The following is a 22680-nucleotide window of genomic DNA, read 5'->3' on the forward strand; positions in this document are numbered from 1 at the left end:
ATTTATTTAGGGCTTGTTAGGACGCCCAGGAAACGTAGGTGAGAGAAGCACTTGAATTGTTACCTGAACTACAAATGGAGGAAGCCTATAAAGGCAAAAAATGGAAGGCCACAGTTAGTTCCATAAGTTGTTTGTCAAGAATTATAATTGGAGCTGTCAAGAAGTAAGGGTGCTTATAAAGAAAGGATTGGTTAGGGTCAGAAATGGCTATATAGTTACAAAGGGGAGAATGTTGAAACTGCAAGGTTGTAGTTAGCAGAAGTTTTAAAAATGTCTCGTGTCTGTTATCAAACTGAACCTGGGTCTGCTCACCTACTTTCTTCTGATTGGTTGCTGGTAAGGTCACAGGGTGATTTTCAGGAATATTCATCATCAACTTTCTGTTTCCAACCAGTCTCAGGCCTATGTACTTGTTGTCATCATGTAGTCACCATCCTCCACCTGGCTGGAGGTCTTGTTTCTGCAAAACAACTCAAGGATATGCATCAGATTGTTATCTGTAACCTTTCAGAAGGAACTAGAATTCCTGTGAGTGTTTTATCACTGAACTATTGTTCCAACTGTCATTACTAGTTTTGACTGCTTTTCCTTTCTTTCTACACTCTCACCTCCCTAATTAGTAACTACTTGAATCTGCTCTTTGGAACTCAGGGAAGGCCTAGAAAACTAAAGTCTTTCTCTATGTACAGGAAACAAGGGAGACTTCCCTGGTAGCACAGTGGTTAAGACTATGTGCTCCCAACGCAGGTCAGCCTGAGTTCGATCCCTGGACAGGGAACTAGATCCCACATGCATGCCTCAATTAAGAGTTCACATGCCACAACTAAGGAGTTCACCCACAACAACTAAGACCTCACACAACCAAATAAATAAATAAATATTAAAAAAAAAAAAAAGAAACAAGGGGGACAGACTTTTGTACCCAGGAGGGCCCTGCAGGGTCCTGTTCAGTTTCAGAAACAAGGGTGCCATTGCTTGCAGAGCCTGGTTCAGCTGGGACTCAGAGGCACCTCTGTAACGTCTCTTCTTGTGCTTTTCCTCTTGGTCACCTCTGCGTGGACCCAGAACTCTAGAAGCCCATACAGGTGGGAAAAATCCAGAGTCCATAACAATGCCATCCCTAAAGGATGCAGGAAGTTCCACTCACCTGGTGTGCACTGCATCTTAAGAGCACTTTGCTAAGCCTTCACTGGCTCAGTCACTGTACCTGCAGACTGAAGTGATTTCTGGGTAATACAGTTCCCAAATGAAGCATGTAGATCTCCAAAATGTGATTCTTCTTCATACTTGAAAACACGGGTACTTAAATGCTTAGCAGGAAAGGTGAAGACAATGTTTAGACTTGCCAGAAAGGTAAAAATGAATAAAGAAGCTGTACTGTGGTATGTATTCACTGGCCTAACAAATGTACCACAAGCACCTAAGGAGTTTCAACCACAATAGTAGGTGCATGGGACATATTGGGAATAGGGTTGTCAGCTGTTTCATGTATACAGCACAAGTCCTGTATTTCACAATTTTGTCCACAGTCCTTTGACTTCGTCAGCACGACATAAACATCGTACATCCCGCTTTTTGCAATGATTTCCAAAACGCCATCAGTTAATTTGGACAATGCTTTATGGTTTCTCTCAGGTTTGGCTGAGGGAAGACTAAAAACAGATATTAACAAATAAAGTGCTTACTTTACATAGTCAGGAAAGGGAAAATGTGTTCCTTGGCCACAGTCCAAAGTCATGAACAAATATTCATCGTTTCTAAGAGATAACTTTTGATGAATACATGTGTCCTCAAAATCAGCAGGGTCAACGACAGCCTCAACAGAGAAACTAAGCTTCTGGAAGTTAGCAAATCATTGATAGGGACAAGCTTTTGAAATTTAACCAATCGGTGATAAGACTACCGCTCCCCAACCCGAGTCCTGAAAGACAGCCAATCAGTGACAGCTCAGGCTCCTAAGCAAAAGTCAATCAGCAACTACCTCAGTTCCATGCCCCAGCTTCTTAAAGTCAGCTGGTCAACAGGAGTGACCACACTAACACTGCGGAAAGTCCAGAAATCCTTCAACACACACTTCTGAAATTCCTCCATTCCTTAATGACTGGCTCCATAAAAGATAAATGCAGCTCAAGCTTTGTTCTAGGACACTGCCTGACAACTACAGCTCTCCCTCGTATGCATGCATAAGGTCCACATTTTTTGTATAAATATTAAGTTCAATTGATTGTTAGCTCAGAAGTTTGTAAACTTTTCAATGGTTCAACATTTGTTTATGGCTTCTTATGAGTTTAGAGTTAATGGCTATGTATAGATGGCAATTTGGGTGGGGATGCAAGGAAAAGAAAAGAGAAGGGCACTGAAACCTTACTGAGGCAACGGGAATATTCATTGACAACTCTGATGATGGGTTCAATGTCTATACATATGTGAAAATATGTCATGTTGGACACTTTATATAAATGCAGTTAATCTACATCAGTAATCCCTCAATGAAGCTGTTTGGGGAAAACTTTTTCCCATAAAGCGTTAAAATGCTATTCCTTCTAGAATATCAAACAACTGACAAAGCTGTACTGATCATCAGGACCCTCTCCCCACATCTTACATGAGTCAACTCTGATTCTTTGTCTACAAAACGGGGGAATAATGGAAATATGTCCACTTGTGTCACCAAGAATGATGGCTAGGACACAAAAGACCCATCCCTGAAGAAGAGAATCTCCGTTCACTCCCTCATGAGGTTCCTGCCTTGCCATTATTGTTTGAGGGAAACAGCCCAGAGAGGCTACAGGGATCCATAAAACCTCTGGCTCTGCTGCTTTGCCAATAAACTGGCTACGGGGACTGGTCTGCAGATCCCAAGTTCTGTACACTCTCTTTCCACCTGGCCAGTTACTCAGATATTCACAGAGGCCCCTTTGGAAGTGGCTTATCCACTCTACTTTGGGGCAGTCTCCACCAGTCCAGTCCCTATTAATCCAGTCACAATTTCTGTACACAATATGGTTCCCAGCCTGGGCCTTGTTAAAATTTTATGTCCATGGACATAAACCTACATGATTTTTCTTCCTCAGGACACAGAGCTTCTAGGTGGGTATCAGGAGAAAGCTATCTCTCAATAATGCCATGGAACATCCACGAAGTTCATGGTACTGTCAAATACGTTATTGTTTGCAAACCAACTGCCCCAAGTGACTGCGGAGCCACAAATAATCTTCACAACCAGGGCAGGAGATCTTGGTGCAAGGGTCATTCAGACTTTCCTAGGAGGCCTCAAGCAGCAATGCATCTAGGCCAAATCTACACTTAGATTTGTGCTTTGTCCTCCTGCTGTTTCCTTTGGAGCACACAAAGTTGAGAGCCCCAGAAGTCTGTACTTTTTATTCTGGCAGAGCCCAATTCTGTTCTCAACCCACAGCATACAGTAAACAGAAACCCAAGAGTAAAGGTGGCTTAAACAATAAGACCTAGGGGAGGGATGGAGTGGGAGTTTGGGGGTAGCAGATGTAAACTTTTATACAGAATGGATAAACAACAAAGTCCTACTGTATAGCACAGGGAACTATATTCAATATCCTATGATAGGGCTTCCCTGGTAGTACAGTGGTTAAGAATCTGCCTACCAATGCAGGGAACCCGTGCCCGAGCCCTGGTCCAGGAAGATCCCACAGGCCGCGGAGCAACTAAGCCTGTGCACCACAACTACCGAACCTGTGCTCTAGAGCTCGCAAGCCACAACTACTGAGCCCATGTGCCACAAATACTGAAGCCCGCACGCCTAGAGCCTGTGCTCCGCAACAAGAGAAGCCACCACAGTGAGAAGCCCGTGCACCACAATGAAGAGTAGTCCCCGCTTGCCGCAACTAGAGAAAGCCCGCGCGCAGCAATGAAGACCCAACACAGACAAAAATAATTAAATTTATTTATTTATTTATTTTAAATCCTATGATAAACCATATGGAAAAAAATATACATATATCTGAATTCCTTTTCTGTATACCAGTAATAAACACAACACTGCAAATCAACTGTACTTCAATAAAAAAGAAAGAAACAAAGAAAAACACCCAATAATAACTTTATCGCAAAAACCAGCAAGGTGAGCAGTTCCTAGGGTGGGTAAAATGGAGGCTCGAAAAAATTAAGAATGTCATAAGACAATCAATAATGACCCTGAAACAAGGGAAACCTCTGTAAGCTGCCAGCCAACAGTGGATGGAGTCCTCTGTCCAAAGTGGGTGATGTCCACACCTGAACAAATCAAAGGGGTGGGCATGAGGTCTCACCAAAGGGCTCAAATGGCTGGCGAATACTCCAGGAAAAGCAAGAGACTACAGCAATCTGTTCTCCCTGCTTTCTAAAAAAAATTGAGATATAATTAACACATAACATTTATTAGTTTCAGATGTATAACATAATGATTCAGTATTGGTTTATATTGCAAAATGATCACCACAATAGGTCTACTTCATGTTTTCCTCATAGTTACATAAGTTTTTGTGTGTTGAGAACTTCTATGATTTACTCTTAGCAAGTTTTAAACACCCAATACAGTATTACTAACTATAGTGACCATACTCCCTGCCAGCTAATACCAGGAGAGTGGCTTCTATAACACACATGGGCAGTGACAGAACTCCAGTGACGGCCCCAGGCAGGTCTGAAAGTGCAACAGATTTCACCAGTTTCCCACAAACCTGGCCCTTACCGTGAATCTCCCTAGTGAGGATGTCTGGATGTACGAGATGCAGTTTCTGGGGGATATCTCCCTCACAGGGGCTAATCTCCAGAGCTTACATCTGTTATTATGTTAAAAAGCCAAGAGCACAGTGGCTGCACGTCTAACGTCTTTCTCCAGTGTGAGCTTCCTGGTGCTGAATGGAGACAGACTAGTGGCTGAAGACTGTCCAACATCTGCCGTACTCCTAATACCCTGCTGGGTGTGGAGTTGTTCTGTAAGATCAAAAGGTTCTTGATGGTGGAATACACAGCACAATGATACTGGGATACATGAAAGACAGAACTGTTTGTTACTTACAGCTCAGAATGAAAGACGTTAGACAGGGCAACAAAGAGGGCTGAGCCCAGGGACAGGATTAACAGAAAGCTGGAGCTGTGGTGGGCAGTTTATATTTGGCAAGAGTGATGGTATTAGCTAGGTTTCATGAGCTGTCTGTGGATTGGCTATTTTGAATAATTGTATGGGTTCCAGAACATAGGAGCTATCACTAAATGTCTGGCACCTTGGTGTCTGGTAGTCCAGAGAATGAGAGCCTGATAAGGAAAGTGGTTGGGGTTGTGGGCTTCATCAGCTGTTCTAGAAGGGGAACGGACAGTCCTTCTCCTGCCAGGGCTTCAAAACTGAGTCAAACCACTTTCAAAAACTTAAAAAGTATATATCAAAATGCTGTGTTATTGACATACACAAACATATAAGAGAATGGAATAAAAGAGCACAGAAACAAACCTTCGCATACATACTCAGATGTTTTTAAAGGGTGCAGAGACCATTCAAAGAGAAATGAGTTTTTGCAGCAGGTGGTATTGAAAAAACTAGATAATCATACATAAAAGAATGAAGTTGCACATGCACCTTACATGATATAGCTGTATCGGTGTAAAATGGTACAGCTACTATGGAAAATAGCCCCTTAGTTCCTCAAGAAATTTACATATTGAAATAATGATCCAACAATTCTCCATCTGGAAACACACCTAAAAAGGACAGAAACCAGGGCCTCAAAGAAATATTTGTGCAATCGTGCTTACAACAGCATTATACGCAATAGCCAAATAGTGAAAGCAACCCAAGAGCCCACTGATGAAGGGATACAGAAAAAGTAGCATATATATAAAATGGAGCACTACTCACTCAAAAAAGACGGAAATTCTGACACATGCTAGGACGCAGATGAAACTTGAGGACATTGTCTTCAGTGAAATAAGCCAGCCACAAGAGGAGAAAAACTTTATGATTCTTATATAAGGTACCCAGAGTGGACAAATTCATAGACAGAAAGTAGAATAGTTGTTGTCAGGGGATAAGAGAGCGGGGATGAGGAGTTGTTATCTAATGGGTTTACTTTCAGTTTTATAAGATGAAAAGACTTCTGAATATTTTTCTGCACAAAAGGTGAATGTATTATTACCGATAAACTTACAGTTAAATATGGTTAAGACTGTAAATGCTATGTTACAAGCATTGTACCACAATTTAAAAAAATTTTAAACACCTGCATAGCAGTACTTCCCAGCACTAAATCAGACCAGATTTTCCCACATTCACTGCATTTATATGGCTTTTCTCCCATGTGAACCCTCTGATGAAAAACGAGCGTAAAGTGGTCTTTTAACGTGCTTCCCACACTGGCTGCACTCATAAGGCATTGGCCTAGTGTGAGCTCTCTGGTGTTCAATGAGGCCAGATCTTCGTGTAAAGAACCCTCCACATCCAAGGTGCTCATATAGCGTCGTTTCAGTGTGGATTTTCTGGTGCTGAACCACATGGAACGGTCTGATTAAAGTCTTCCCACTTTCGCTGCAATGGTTTTTCTGGTGCTCAACAAGTATGTGTTCATGGCTAAAGGTTTTCCCACATTCACTGCACTTGTAATCATTCTATCCACTTTCAAAGGTCTCCCTGTCCTCCATGTCGCTGTGTGTCTTCCCTCGTGTGAGGGGCCTGGTTCTGGAGAAGTCCTGAACTGGCCGGAAAGTCCTTCCCTTCCGTTCAGCACGTCAAGGTCTTTTCTGCCACGTGAAAGCTGCAGTTCTTCACCAATGAAGTCCTCCCTTCATCCCATCTGGGGAGTTTCTTCCTACTCGGCTCCTTTTGGTGCTGGGAAAAACTCACCACACACGGGTACACCTCTTGCTTGTGCTGTGTCCCATCATACTCAACCAGGCGCAAAATGTCTTTCAAGAGTGGACCACACATCACATTAAGAATGAGACTTCTGGGACTTCCCTGGGGGCGCAGTGGTTAAGAATCTGCCTGCCAATGCAGGGGACATGGGTTCGAGCCCTGGTCCGGGAAGATCCCACATGTCGCGGAGCCACTAAGCCCATGCCACGACTGCTGAGCAGGCACTCTAGAACCCGTGAGCCACAACTACTGAGCCCTGATGCCACAACTAATGAAGCCCATGTGCCTAGAGCCAGTGCTCCACAACAAGAGAAGCCACCACAATGAAGAGTAGCCCCTGAGTGCTGCAACTAGAGACAGCCTGTGCGCAGCAACGAATACCCAATGCAGCCAAAAATAAAAAGATAAATAAATTAATTTAAAAAAAAAAGAAAAGAATGAGACTTCTGGATAGATGGACCTGGCTTTGGAGTCTTGACCTGTGACTCTATAACTGCATCACCTTGCTCTGAAAGCACCTCCTCATCCTGGGCTCCATGTTGAAAACCTGGAAGGAGAGACATGCCAATAAACGTGGCCCCAGCAGAAATGTGTCTCAGACACACCCAGCAGTAAGTCCTTAAGATTGCTGAGATGCATGGGACCAGAGCCTGTGTGAGGAAGGCCTGCTGTGCAGAGCTGAGCTTGGGAAGCTCATCTGATCGCAGAGCACAGACGATGGGAAAGAACACGAGGAAGGGTCTTCAACTTACCTTTCAACAAAGCCTGGCTACTGGTGACTGGTGAGCAATGAGTAGAAGGCTGTGTCCAGACCCAGAATGTCTGAATGCATCACAGCAGCTGGGCTACAAGGAGTATTTAAGGACACATGCACATATCCCAACACTTTAAGTGCAGGTCAATGTTGACAGCACTGCAAAGGGAGCAGTGGAAGGGAATGGGTGAGAACCAGGGCCAGAAGTGAAGAGTCAAAGCATCAACAGCGGGCTTCCCTGATGGCGCAGTTGTTGAGAACCCGCCTGTCAATGCAGGGGACCTGGGTTTGATCCCTGGTCCGGGAAGATCCCACATGCCACGGAGCAACTAAGCCCGTGCGCCATAACTACTAAGCCTGTGCTCTAGAGCCCGCATGCCACAACTACTGAAGCCCGCACGCCTAGAGCCCATGCTCTACAATGAGAAGCCACCACAATGAGAAGCCAGCGCACTGCAACGAAGAGTAGCCCCACTCGCTGTCAACTAGAGAAAGCCCGCACGCAGCGACGAAAACCGAACACAGCCAAAAATAAATAAATAAACTAAAATAAACTTATAAAACAAAACAAAACAAAAAACATCAACAAGAAAGTAAAGGTAGAAACTCTTGAAATCTGTTGCTGGTACCACACACTGGTGGATATAGGACACAGGCCTGGTGTGAAGGGAACCCAGCTCTGATACCTCACCATTTCCTCACCCCCACACACGTAGGCCACATTCCTTTCAGCCTCCCTTGATGCTGCAGGAAAAACATCCACCCTGTCAGGCACCCAGGGCCCTCCTATTGCTCAAGGTGAGAAACCACCTGGGCCTGAGGAGACCAGTCAAAGAGGAAAGACAGGGAAAGGGAGTGGGCCCCGTCCCATGAGATCACACATTCTAAAATTATAAGGACATTAAAGGAAGGTCTTAAAGGAAACAAGCCAGTGGTCCCCTCAAGTAGTGACCAGGTCAGTATGTGAACATCCTGGCATAAGCAGGCCCCAGAGTCTGTCAGCAAAGGACAGTGGAAGGCCTGGGACACCAAGGTTCCATGCCTCTGGACAGAGTCACCCAACCACGGACAGGGAAGGGTGGTGGGATCTTTCACACAAACATCAAGATTTCTGACTCCTGAGCCCTGTCTTATAAGACCTCAGAGCAGCAAGGATGGGACTGCTGGGAGAGAAGGAATACAGTGCACAGAGCCCAGCGCTGGCACCAACGACACACATGCCAGGAAACCAGGAAAGGAAGCAGTGCCCATGGTCTCACTGTGGGAAGCTCCGAGGTTTCACTTGGCTTGATCTGACTCTGGTTTGCTAACAACCTCATATTAACAGCTTGAAACTGCCCAGGGTTGGAGCATTTATACCAGGGAAATTGGCAAATGCAATAATCAAGGGTTGGCTGGGGTTTTTTTCTTTTTACTAACTGTCTAGACTTAAAGTAATGGAAACTATGCTAATAATTAGGACTACACATGGTGAGTAATGTTGTAAATAGCAGAAACATTTATTCCACCCAGCAAAGTCACTGAAGAAAAGTCAAGTTCCAACACATTTATTGTCTTCTTATGTACTAAAAAGAAGACATACATCTGACAAATGAACATAAAAATGTTCAACATCATGAATCACTAGGGAAATACAATCAGACCACAGTGAGATACATCTCCACACTTTTAAAACAGATAATATTAAAAATACAGACCATACCTACCTAGTTCTGGTAAGGAATACAGGGGAACTGGAATGCTCCCATACTGCCGATGGGAATGCAAATGGGTACAGCCATTCACTTTAGACTAAGAATCCCTATGTTCATATAAAGAATTTTATGTACACGTTTATAGTAAGCTTATCTGTGATAGCCAAACTGGAAACAAACCACAAAACCTCATCCTTTAACAGAGAGATGGATAAACAGTCAAATGTTGGTATATTTAAACAGTACATTTTTCAGATATTAAAAAAATGGTCTCTTCATGTAGACAAATTAGATGATTCTCAATATAATTATGCATCGTGAAAGAAGAAAACAAATACAAAAGTAAACATTAAGATCACAGTGATATTAAAAGTCTAGAAAACACTACCTAATTGAATGGGAAAAAAGTAAATCAAAGGACTTCCCTGGCAGGCCAGGTATTGGAAATTTGTGCTTTCACTGCCACAGCCAAGGTATAATCCCTGGTTGGGGAACTAAGATCACATAAGCTGTGCAACATAGCTGGGGGAAAAAAAAAAGTAAATCAATACTAGCTACCTGAGAGTCCTGGGAGAGATGTCAGAAGTTGATATGGGAATGATGGATGTTTGTTATTATGATGATGATTCCATGGCTTTAGAAGTATTAAAATTTACCAAGCTGTACATTTTAGGTATGTTCATTTCAATGCATACAAACTATACAGCTCAATTAAATTGTAATAGGAATTGGTTTCACATAAAAATCTCAACTTCTTTTCTGAATCTCTTTTCAGTAAAACTGTGGCAACCACAGCTCAATTCCATCACCTCTCCTACTCTCATAAGGGGATTCTGTCACAGCAGCAATGAAGACTGGTGAGCAATAAAACGTGTTTCCACTTAAGTTATCCAGGAACTCTGCTTGGGTCCTAAAATTCACATGCCTGAACTACATGATTTCCACTCTCATTCCCCATTGTCTTCACTGTGCAGCAGTGGACTTCAGATAAAAAATTGGCAGATGCTATAGAAATCCTAAAACCTTTACGTTATTCAGTCTGACACAGACTGGGGGCTCAGGGGGAGAGAAGTAGCTCTGTACCTCCTGAGAATTTCTGCAAAAACCTTATCCTAAACAGCCAGTCATGGGAACATTTGTGGATGCAGCTTTAGAAAAGGCTCATCCCTTCTTGTTGCTAGTCTCTCACATCCTATTAATTCCCAGAGTGTTTCTGTACCAAATATGGTTCCCTCCTGATATCTGTAATCTAACACTCATGAACACCAGCCTACCACATTGCGTACATCATAGCACACGTGGACATTATGGCACACGGCTCTTTTCCAGCTGGACCTAGAGAACTTCTTCTCTTGAACAGTACTGGGGTCATGATGTGACATCCCATGTGAAAAAAGAGAACTTATGCAGCTCCAAAAAACACTGGTGGTTCATACAACTGTCCTCATCTCAGGGTGACCTCGGGACCCACCAAAAATTCTAACATCCAGGTCACAACATTAGTCCCACAGAGCCCTGCAGTCTACCCCAGGAAACCTTCAACAACAATTCAAATTAGTGAAAGCTATTCTCCATGATACTATCCCCAGTGAGGTATACAAACTTTGGAACACCCACAAAACCTACTCCTCTTCATCCTGAGAGTCCAATTTGCTTCTCAACATCAGTCTAAGAGTAGACAAACCCCAAGATGAAAGGTGGCTTAAATAATAGTTTTTATTATGGCATAGAGCAGAAAAACTGAGGCAGATAATTCCCAAACAGGGTGACTTGGACCTGAATAAAATCCACCATTAGCATGGTATTAGACAATGCCACCAAAGAAGGCAAACCACTGTGAGCCACCAGGAGAAACTGGACTGGATCCCCATGATCAAAGCTGCTTTGGTCCTGTCATAGGCAGTTGACAGGAACTAAGAGAATGACAAAACCCAAGTGCTCAGGGTATCCATGCTTTTCTACAAGGGATAGGAGAGCACAAAAGCCAACCTACCCTGATCACACTGAGGTGACTGATTCCAGTATTGGGATCTGCCACTTAGTAGAGATAAGAAACTCACAGTGACATTAAGTATGGCAAGGGCCCTGCACAGGTCAGAAGTAGAGCACAGCTCCTTAAAAGCTTCCTATGAACCTGGAACTTATAGGCAATCTGCACACTAGGGCTGTTCAGATGTATGGCATTCAACTTCCAGATGATGAGTCCCTCACAGAGCCTACTCAGTATGATGTATTAACTAAGGAGACAGCTCATTCACTGCTCTCCTCATCTCATTTGAAGGCCTTTCTCCAGTAAGAACTTTCTGATGATGAATGAGGTTAGACCTTCAGCTGAAAGCTTTCTCACGTTCACTGTGCTCACAGGATCCATCTTGGCTGTTAAGTTTCTGGTGCTCAGTCAGAGCAGACTCTGGCAGAAAAATTTTCCACTTTTGCTGTACTGGCAATGCCTTTCTGCAGCATGAGCTTTTCAGTGTTGAGTAAGCTGGGAGTTTTGGCTGAAGAATCCTCCACGTACAGTGCACTCATATAGTTTTTCTCCAGTGTGAACTCTGGTGCTTAATGACAGTGGAGTATTGACTAAAATGTTTCCCATATTCAATGCACTTATAAGGCCTTTCCCCAGTGTAAACTCTCTTGTGTAAAACGAGAGCAGTTTGGCTAAGTCACTTCCCACACTCACTGCCCTCAGAAGTCTTTGCGTCAGTGTGAATTCTCTGGTGTACAATAAGGTTGGAGATTTGGCTAAAGAACTTCCCCTTTCACTGTGCTCATAAGGCCTTTCTCCAATATGAATTCACTGGTGCCAAACAAGTGTGAGTGGGTCGCTATTTAAAAGTTTTCCCATGGGCTTCAACTAAAGACACCTCAACTAAAGATCCTGCATGCCGCAACAAAGATCAAAGATCCAGGGTGCTGCAACTAAGACCCAGCACAGCTAAATCAATCAACCAATCAATAAATATTTTTTAAAAAAAAGTTTTCCCTCATTCACTACACTTATAAGGCTATTTTCCACTGTGGACTCTCTGGTGCTTAACAAGTGAGTCTTTGCGGCTAAAGGCTTTTCCACATTCACTGCACTCATAAGGCCTTTCTCCAGTGTGGACTCTCCAGTGCCGAACAAGACTGTCTTTATAAATGAAGGTTTTTCCACATTCACTGCATTCATAAGGCCTTTCTCCAGTGTGGACTCTCTGGTGACGACAAAGGTTTACTTTAGAAATAAAGGTTTTCCCACATTCACAGCACTTATAAAGCAGTTCTCCAACATGGAGTCTCTGGTGCTCAACAAATGACTTTTTGTGTCTGAAGGCTTTCCCACATTCACTGCACTTATAAGGCCATTCTCCAGTGTGGACTCTCTGGTGAACAAGTGACTTTTTGTGTCTGAAGGCTTTTCCACATTCACTGCACTTATAAGGCCATTCTCCAGTGTGGACTCTCTGGTGCTTAACAAGTGAATTTTTGTGTTTGTAGGCTTTCCCACATTCACTGCACTTATAAGGCCATTCTCTGGTGTGGACTCTCTGGTGCTGAACGAGCGAGCTTTTCCAGCTGAAGTCTTTCCCACACTCACAGCACTCATAAGGCCTTTCTCTAGTGTGGATTCTCTGGTGCTTAACAAGTATCCCTTTAAAGCTGAAGGTTTTCCCACATTCACTGCATTCGTAAGGCCTCTTTCCAGTGTGGACACTCAGGTGATGAGCCAGTTTGTGTTTGCAGCTGAAGGCTTTCTCACATACATAGTATTTATAGAGGCTATGTCCATTGTGAAAGGCCTCTGCACACTTGGCGTCCTTTTGTGGAGTGACCTGGTGCTGGAGAAGGCTAGAGCTACCAGGGAAATCCTTCCCAGCCTCCTGGCATGTGAAAGAGTTCTTGGATGCATGGACTATGTTGCTCCTCATAAAGGTCTTACCCATGTCTCTTCTAAAGGGTTTCCCTCCACTGTGCTGGTGAAATTTCACACCTGACACACACAGTTTCTGGACAGGAATTGTTCCCAGGTCTTCAGCTACACACAAACTACTGTCTAAGGCCAGGCAGCACCTCTCCCAGGGATAGAACTTCCAGATGGACAGGTCTGTCTTTGAAGTATTTATTTGTGGCACTTCTACAGAAACATTCTGCTCAGAAGTTATCTCCTTGTGCTCTGCTCCATGCCAACAACCTGAAAGCACAGACATATGGATGAACTGTATGTAGATTTTGGAAGAAGGAGGCGGCCCCATCACAAATATGTGTGTGATGTACCAAGAAATAAATCCATGGGACTATTTTCTGGACAAGGGAGCTGGCAGCATGTTAAGGAAAGGGCCTCTGTGCAGCACTGTGCGTCTCCATGTCACAGAACAGGGAGGACTAACCAGGCAAAAGACACAAGGGTGGTGGGAGCTCATGGAGGAGCCACGGGTCCACAACTCACTCTTCCGGAAACAGTTTTGACAGGCCTTGGTTGCTGGTGACATTTGTGTGCTGTGTGGAAAGCTGTATCCTGGACCAGGAAAATCCGACTGTCACTGAGTAGCTGGTATAAAAGGAGTATTTTATAAATAGGTGCAGACCTCATGACACATTAAGTGTAGGCCAATATTGGAGAGCACAGCAGAGTGAGGATGGAGAGGTCCAATAAAGAATGGAAGACAGAGAGGTGAGGGGTAATCCTGGGTTGAAAGTCAGAGTAGAAATGAAAGAAGGAGCAAAGTATCATGAATGGGTAGGAAAGATAAGATATGAGAAAAACAGTCACTGTCCTTGGCACCAAAACAGTGTTCAGCACAGGACATGTGCCTGATATGATCTGAACCCAGCCATGGTATTACTTCCTCCCCCTGATGCCAATCACCAGGGCCAGGTCCACTTTGAGCCCCCCTAGCTGGGGTTGGAGTCATGTCCACTCTGTCACGTACCCAGGGTTCTCCTCCCAGCTCCAGTTGGAGAACAACATGGAACCTAGAAGTTGCAATTTCTGAGGGAAAGATAGCACAGGTGAGTGGTCAGTACTGACCAGGGGAACAACCAATTCCCCCAAAAAAAACCTCAGGAAAGAAAAATAATGTCACAAAAATACTCGTTGAGGAGGGTATCATAGAAACAGCCTAGTGGACCCCACAAATAGTGACCATGTTGGTTCACAACAATGCCTGGTACACTCAGTGTCCAGGAAATGTCACCTAAAAGAGGACAGAAGCTGGAGCACAGAGATGGCATGAGCTTATAGAGTCAACGTACCTGGGAGTGGCTGAGAATTATGGAACCCACTGAATAAATTCCAAGTTTTTGAAGCAGAAAATCTTCACTGAACAAACCTCAGAGCAGGTGGTATTGGGGCTCCTTGTGAAAGGAGGCAGTCTACACACTCACCCAGCCTTGGCACTTACAGCACAGATGACAAGGAAGCATTAATAGAGATGTGCCCACTGTCTAGCTGTGAAAAGAGCAGACTTCCCCTTGGAAAAAGAAAGAAAGGCAGGGAGTAGCTCAGGATTCTGGGATAGGTGTGAGGGTCTTACCCAATGATGCAACAAGTACAAAGGTCTCCAGCAACACATCGCGGTACAGGAGTCTCTGGGCCTCATCAAGAAGCTTCCATTCCTCCTGGGAAAAGTACACAGCCACGTCCTCAAAGGTCACAGGGCCCTGTGATGATGGGACAGATTTGTACATAAGCAGCCTCTCTCCCCAGGACCCCATAAGTACTTTTAACCCCAGCCTGTACTCACTCTGGGTTCACCATCCACCCCAGCTCTGTGACTTAGAGGGCAGTGGGGCCCAATAACTCTTCATGCTTCCTTGATCAGTATGTACAACCCTGAGCAACAACAGGCAGGTGGACAGATAGATACCATGTAATCTGTGAGCCTGGTATGCAGGGCCCTTTCCCTTTCCTCCAAGACAACAGCCTGAGTGTACCCACTATCATGTCTCCCAGACACAAGCAAACTTAACCCCATCCTTCTCTCTTATACTCCTAGTACTAGGGCCTGGGGCAATTACTTCATACACCTTCCCCACATGCATATTACTCAGTGGACCTCCTCATACATCTGATCCCCATCACCACCACCCGGCCCACAAAATTGGCATGTCTCCTGCCTCCTCACATACCCTTCTGCACATGGCATCAGAAAGTGCCTGCCAATGCAACAGGATTCCACTGTACCCCAACTCTCCACTGCCGGTTCCCCAGCCCTCTTCTGAAGGCTTTTCCACTAGGCCTCGTTCCTGACTTCTACCTCAGTCACAACATGCAGATCTAAATACGCCTGGTCAGGTTCATTTCCATATAGCACATTATGTCTCTTCACCAGTTACAATCTTTGCCCATATAACACCCATTCAAAATCCACACCCACTTGACACACCTTAGGTAAACTCATCTGACGTTGTGACAAACTCCCCAAGTTCTACCACAAAATCCTGGTGAGTGCATAGGAAAAGAAATAAGCACCAGCCGGACTTTGCTATTACTCCACCTCCATTTCTGCCTTACCTCTGCATCAGTTTCATGGCCAATCTCCCATAAAAACCTGGGCCACCTGCTAAACTTTCCCTACCCCCTACCTTCCCGCTGATGACCACTCCTGTTGTCTGTCTTTGTGACAGCCTGCCTCTCTTCCCTTGTTGCCTAATGGCATCCTGAAGCCTTCCCCAGCACTCTAGCACTGAATGTTCAGCTGTCCACTTTTCTCCTATATTTGGGAGTCACTGGAACATCTGAGACTCAACATGGCTGAAACCCAGTTCACCTGGTGCTTTCACTGCCATGGGCAAGGGTATGATTACTGGTCAGGGAACTAAGATCCCTGCAAGCCGCATGGTACAGCCAAAAAAAGAGGGAGAGAGAGGGAGCAACAAGAAGGAAATGGCACCAGAAAATTAATTTGTGATAAAGAGGTTGTGGCTAGAATCAGAGTAGTTTGAGATAACTGGACATCATTGATAACTCATTAAACTTAAGACAAAGGAAACAATCTACAGGACCTGACCTTTACTGCACCCTCATTATATAAACATGGGTTCTTGGGTTCTAAACATCCTGATAGGGATTCCCAGCATTATAACTTTTTAACCTTACCATGATTCATTTTATTCCCCTTCAAAAAAGGATTTTAACAAGATGTCTTAATCATTTTCTCTTCCAATACCACCAGAGAACGATGATGTACCAGTAAAATAAATACTATTAGAAGAGTAATAGTATTACTATCACTGAAAAAGCAAAAGCCCTCTAAGTGCCTGTATACTGTAAAACTGTTAAGCTTACCTAATGCATAATGAGTGTGTATGAAAATACAACTATGGGATAGATTAAGACTAAGTATAATCATCTCATTCAAAGAACTAAGTTAAGATTAGTAACTTGAAGCTAAAAAAGATCAAAACGTGGGAATGTTCATTTAAATATAATAGTAACTTTAATATACACGCTAGACAAGTGCATTCTTTATATATCCCAGAACACATAGCAGATATGACTGCAGTACGAAGTTTATAAATACGAAAGTAGACCAAACAAAAAAGCAAACCAAAAACCATAAACAAAGAAAAGCCTTTAAGAAGAGGATCTATAAAAACATTTTAATCATATAGTAATATCTATAAAATACTTCATAGAAAGAAAAATGAATGGATACTCACGAAAAACATGGGTAAAATAACACCATATTGTGCAAATGAAGAAAAACACAGAATTCTTACATGATTCAATTCATAAAAAATTTTAAAACAAGCGAGCAAAACTAGAATCATCAAATATTTCCCACATGGTTGGCAAAACTATCAAGAAAAGAAAGAAAATGCTTATTTGAAACATCAGCCAGTACATTCATTTTGGGGGGATGCGGATAATTGTTTTGGAAGAACCCCGCAGGCGGCTTCTGGGGGTCCTATTTATATCGCATTTTTTGACCTGAGTGGTGAACGGATATTAGTTTTAGAGCTTACTGAACTGCACATTGAAGTTCTCTGCAATTTTCTTTTTCCACGCAGGTCATATTTGAAAATCCGGAAAACCAAGGTTTTGGGGAATAAAAATAACTATAGAACACTGGTAAGAGAACACAGATAAAATAAAACACTGCTGAATGAGAAGAGTTGGGTGAGGGCCCGGATGACGCAGCATTTACCTGAATCCGACACATCTGGGCTGTCGCCGTCGCTAGAGTTTGTGGGCGAAGGTGGGGCCCGAGCACGGACGCCCCTCCCGGCCCCGAGAGAGAGTCAGGCCAAAGAGCAACCACGCCGAGCCTCAGACTAAGCTCAGAGCAGCGGGCACAGCGCCTTCCTGACTCCCTGACCTCGGGCCGGCCCTGCGTTGCTAAGTTCCCCACCTTTGAACACATCCGAGTTTACAAAATGACCACGGCAGACGCCGGAAAACCGCCCAGACGCAGTCCTCTAGCTCGGAAGTGCCTCTTTACTGAGCCTTTATTGGTCCAGGGGCGCCGAGGAACGGGGGCAGAGCCTTCAGGGTAATGTAGTTCACAGGCCTCCAGGACCTGGCAAGGGGCGGTGCTCCCCTCCTCCAGGAAAGGTGCCGCCTCTCCGCCAGGGTTACTGGGAGTGAGGCTCTGAGGAAGGGGGCGAGGTTTCACGCTTCTTAAAAGGGACGCACCAGATTTTCATGTAGTCTTTGATGATCACAGAGAGGTACACGGACATAATATATGAGTTGTTCCCCAAACCTACAAAACCAAATGGGCAGATGATACCAGGTTGTCACTCAGACACAAAGTGCATCCATCCATAGAGGGGGTCTAATTAACACTGTATTATTGCTCTTCCAATGGATGTAGGCTAAAGCTTTAGACTCAATTTATGAGTTTCACTGTGTTAGGTCAGGGTCCAGACAGGGCCATGGTGGACAACACAAAGGAGGAATGTGGGGCGGCCAGAAGCAGGGGGACAATTTGTTGCTTCTCTGGCTCCCTCAGAAAAGAGTAGAGCCTGTGACGTTGTCCACTTATGGACACCACTTCTAAACATGCATCGTGAAGAAGCATGTAATGAAACACACCTGTACACACCAATTACCTCGCCTTTTCTCTAACTCTGATTGGCCTTTCCCCACACTTAAGACCACCCTGCCTCTTTATCCCCTAAATATCACAGGCACCTTGCCACTGGGAGGGTGGATCTGAGAATTGTTCTTCTGTGTCCTCACTTGCCTCACTTGTGAATGAAATACTCCCCAGCAAACCTTGGCATCTCAGCGTTTGGCTTGCTGTGCCTCCGGTTCAGTAATAACCTCATACACACAGCTTGAAATTGCCCACAGTTGGAGTATTCATACCAGGGAAATTGGCAAACACAACAATGAAGGGTCGGTTGGCTTTTTTATTAAGTGTCTAGGCTTAAAGTAATAGAAGTATCTTAATAATGAGTATACGTAGTAATAATGTTGAGTACAAATACCTATTCCACCGAGCAAAGTCACTGAAGAAAAGTCAAATTCCAACACATTTATTAACTTCTCAGTTACTAATAAGAAAACAGACATTTTGTCAAAGAAGATATACACTTGGCAAATGAACACAAAAATGTTCAACATCATGAATCATTAGGGAAATGCAATCACACCACAGTGAGATACGTCTCCATGCTTTTAAAACAGGAAATATTCAAACTACTGACCATACCAACCAAGTACTGGTGAGGAACACAGGGGAACTGGAATGTTCCCATACTGTCAATGGGAATGCATTTGGGTACAGTCATTCATTTTAGAATGAAACCATGTGCTCATATAAAGGATTTTATGTACGTTAATAGTAAGCTTATCTGAGAGACAAACTGGAAACCACAAAACGCCATCCTTTAACAGATCAATACCAGTGAAGTAATGGTATATCCAAACAGTATATTATCATGAAAAAAATGAATTATTCACATCAGCAACTTAGATGATTCTCAAAGTAACTATGCATGGAGATAAAAAAAGACAAACACAAAAGTAAACATTAAGGCTCCAATAATATTAAAAGTCTAGAAAACACTAAGTAATTGAAATGAGAGAAAAGTCAGTCAATAGTAGTTGCCTGAAAGTCCTGAGAGAGATGTCAGAAAGTAGATATGGCAGTGACAGATGTTTGTTATGATGATGGTTCCGTGGCTTTACAAGTACTAAAACTTACCAAGCTATGCATTTTAGGTATGTTCTGTTCAGTGCATACCAACTATACAGCTAATTAAATTTCAATAGAAATTGGCTTCAAATAAAAATCTTAATCTCTTTGCTGAATCTCCTTTTCAGTAGAACTCTGGCAACCTCACATTAACCCCATCACATCCCCTTGCCCATGGGAGGGAATCTGTAGCAGTAGCAAAGAAGACTGGTGAGCAGTGAAAGTTCTTTCCACTTAAGTTATCCAGGAACTCTGCCTGGGTACTAAAATTCACATGCCTGGACTACACAATTTCCACTCTCATTCCTCATTGTTTTCACTGTGCAGCAATGGCCTTGAGATAAATAGTTTGCAGATGCTGATTCTTAAAACCTTTACATTATTCAATCTGACACTGACTGGGGGCTCAGGAGGAGAGGAACAGCTCTGGAACTCCTGAGAATGTCTTCAAACACTTTATCTTAAAGCGACACAGTCACTGGAATATTTGTGGATGAAACTTTAGAAAAGGCTCATCCCTTCTTGTTTGCTTGTCTCTCACTCCCTATTAATTCCATGAGTGTTTCTGTATGAAATATGGTTCCCACCTGATGCCTGTAATCTAACACTCAGGAACAGCAGCCTATCACTTTGGGCACATTATGGCACATGGCTCTTTTCCAGCTGGACCTAGAGAACTTCTTCTCTTGAACAGTACTGGGGGCATGATGTGACATCCCATGTGAAAAAGAGAACCATTCATGTTGCTCCAAAAATCACTGGTGGTTCTCACAACTGTCCTCATCTCAGGTGACCTCAGGACCCACCAAAAATTCTGACATCCAGAATTCAACATTAGTCCCACAGAGCCCTGCAGTCTACCCTAGGAGGCCTTGGACAACAGATTGGACCAAAACTGGAGTGAAAACTATTCTCTGCCATGATACTATCCTCATTGAGGTATAAGAAGTTTGGAACACTCACAAAACCAGTTCCTCATCATCCTGACAGTCCAATTTGGTTCTCAACACCAGTCTGAAAGTGAACAAACCCCAAGATGAAAGGTGGCTTAAATAGTCTTCATTATGGTATAGAGTGGAGCAAACTGAGGCAAATAGTTCCCAAACAGAGTGACTTAGACCTTGAAAAACCTATCCTGAGCATGATATGAGACAATGCCACCAAATAAGTTGTGAGCCACCAGCAGAACCGAGACTGGATTCCATTGGTCAAAGCTGCTTTGGTCCTGGCAGGACCAAAGAGAATGACAACACCCAAGTGCTCAGGCTATTCATGCATTTCTAAGGGGATAAGAGAGCACAAAGATCTACCTACCCTGATCACACTGAGGTGGCTGGTGCCAAGAATGGGGATCTACCACTTGGGTGAGGTAAGAAATTCACAGTGACATTAAGTCAGAAAGTAGCATAGCTCCTTAAAAGCTCCCTACGAACCTGGTACTCATAGGCAATCTGCACACTAGAGTTGTTTAGATGTATGGCATTCAACTTCCAGTTGATGACTCCCTCACAGAGCCTATTCAGTATGATGTATTAACTAAGAAGACAGCTCATTCACTGCTCTCCTCATCTCATTTGAAGGCCTTTCTCCAGTAGGAACTTTCTGGTGACGAATGAGGTTAGACTTTCAGCTGAAAGCTTTCTTACATTCACTGCGCTCATAGAGTCCATCTTGGCTGTTAAGTTTCTGGTGCTCAGTCAGAGCAGACTTTGACAGAAGAATTTTCCACATTTCCTGTACTGGCGATGCCTTTCTGTAGCATGAACTTTTTGGTGTTGAGTAAGCTGGGAGTTTTGGCTGAAGAAATCCCCACGTTTAGTGCACTCATGGTTTTTCTCCAATGTGAACTCTGGTGCTTAATAAGAGTAGAGTTTTGGCTAAAACGTTTCCCACATTCACTGCACTTATAAGCCTTTGCTCCAGTGTGAACTCTCTGGTGCAAAATGAGAGTAGAGTTTTGGCTAAAATGTTTCCCACATTCACTACACTCATAAGTGTTTGCTATAGTGTGAATTCTCTGGTGGACTTTAAGGTGGGAGCTTTGCCTAAAGAACTTTCCACATTCACTACACTCATAAGGCCTTTCCCCAGTGTGAATTCTTCTATGTTTAATGAGGCTGGAGATGTACCTAAAGACTTTCCCACATTCACTGCACTCATAAGGCCTCTCTCCAGTGTGGATTCTCCGGTGCTGAACAAGCATGCATTTACAGCTGAAGGCTCTCTTGCATTCTCCACATTCATAAGGCCTTTCTCCTGTGTGGACTTTCTGGTGCTGAACAAGTTTGCTTTTAGTGGTGAAGGTTTTCCCACATTCACTGCACTCATAAGGCTTGGCTCCAGTGTGAATTCTCTGGTGCACAATAAATTGAGAGCTTTGGCTAAAGAACTTCCCACATTCTCTACACTCATAAGGCCTTTCCCCCGTGTGAATTCTTCTATGAGTAATGAGGCTGGAGTTGCATCTAAAGACTTTACCACATTCACTGCACTTATAAGGCCTTTCTCTTGTGTGGATTCTCTGGTGCTTAAATAGTATGGGTTTACAGGTGAAGGTTTTCCCACATTTGCAGCACTCATAAGGCCTCTCTCCAGTGTGGACTCTCTGGTGCTGAGCAAGTCTGTATTTGCGACAGAAGGCTTTCTCACATTCACTGCATTTGTAAGGCCTTTCTCCAGTGTGAATTTGCTGGTGCCGAACAAGTGTGTGTTTGTCGCTAAAAGCTTTCCCACATTCGCTGCACCCATAAGGCTTTTCTCTAGTGTGGACACTCCAGTGCTGAACAAGTATGTATTTACAGCCAAAGACTTTCCCACATTCATCACATTCATAAGGTCTCTCTCCAGTGTGGACTCTCTGGTGCTGAGCAAGCCTAGACTTCTGGCAGAAGGCTTTCCCACATTCGTGGCATTTATACTGCCTTTGTCCATTGTGAGAGGCCTCTACACACTTGGTGTCCTTTGGTGGAGTGACCTGGTGCTGGAGAAGGCCAGAGGTACCAGGGAAATCTTTCCCAGGCTCCTGGCATGTGAAAGACTTCTTGTATGCATGGACTGTGTGGCTCTTCATAAAGGTCTTACCCACATGTCTTCTAAAGAGTTCCTCTCCACTGTGCTGGTGAAAGTTCACACCTGCCCCACACAGTTTCTGATCATGGTTTGTGCCAAGGTCCTCAGCTAGATGCAAACCACCTTCTAAGTACAGGCAGAACCTCTGCCAGGGATAGGACTTCAGGG

General features: G+C 43.8%; 2 protein-coding genes across 2 annotated transcripts in view; both read right to left on the reverse strand.

The window, feature by feature from the left end:
- Nucleotides 1–1420: 1420 nt before the first annotated feature.
- On the reverse strand, nt 1421–17661 carry LOC114903610 (zinc finger protein 547-like). Its single transcript, XM_029236559.1, has 4 exons — nt 17446–17661; nt 14830–14956; nt 12434–13487; nt 1421–1652 (listed from the first exon to the last, which is right to left on the reverse strand). The coding sequence occupies exons 1-4, from the start codon at nt 17659–17661 to the stop codon at nt 1421–1423; spliced, it is 1629 nt and encodes a 542-aa protein (XP_029092392.1).
- A 1104-nt stretch (nt 17662–18765) lies between these two features.
- Nucleotides 18766–22680, reverse strand: part of LOC114887986 (zinc finger protein 548-like) — a 34602-nt gene continuing 30687 nt past the window's right edge. The window contains exon 5 of the mRNA XM_029209815.1: nt 18766–21970. Within this exon, the coding sequence (XP_029065648.1) occupies nt 21137–21970 (834 nt within the window). The 3' untranslated portion in view covers nt 18766–21136. The remainder of the gene's footprint in view (nt 21971–22680) is intronic.

The sequence above is a fragment of the Monodon monoceros genome, unplaced genomic scaffold (assembly GCF_005190385.1).
Source record: "Monodon monoceros isolate NGI ecotype Baffin Bay Population unplaced genomic scaffold, NGI_Narwhal_1 Super_Scaffold_10, whole genome shotgun sequence".
In the NCBI taxonomy this organism is placed as follows: Eukaryota; Metazoa; Chordata; class Mammalia; order Artiodactyla; family Monodontidae; genus Monodon; species Monodon monoceros.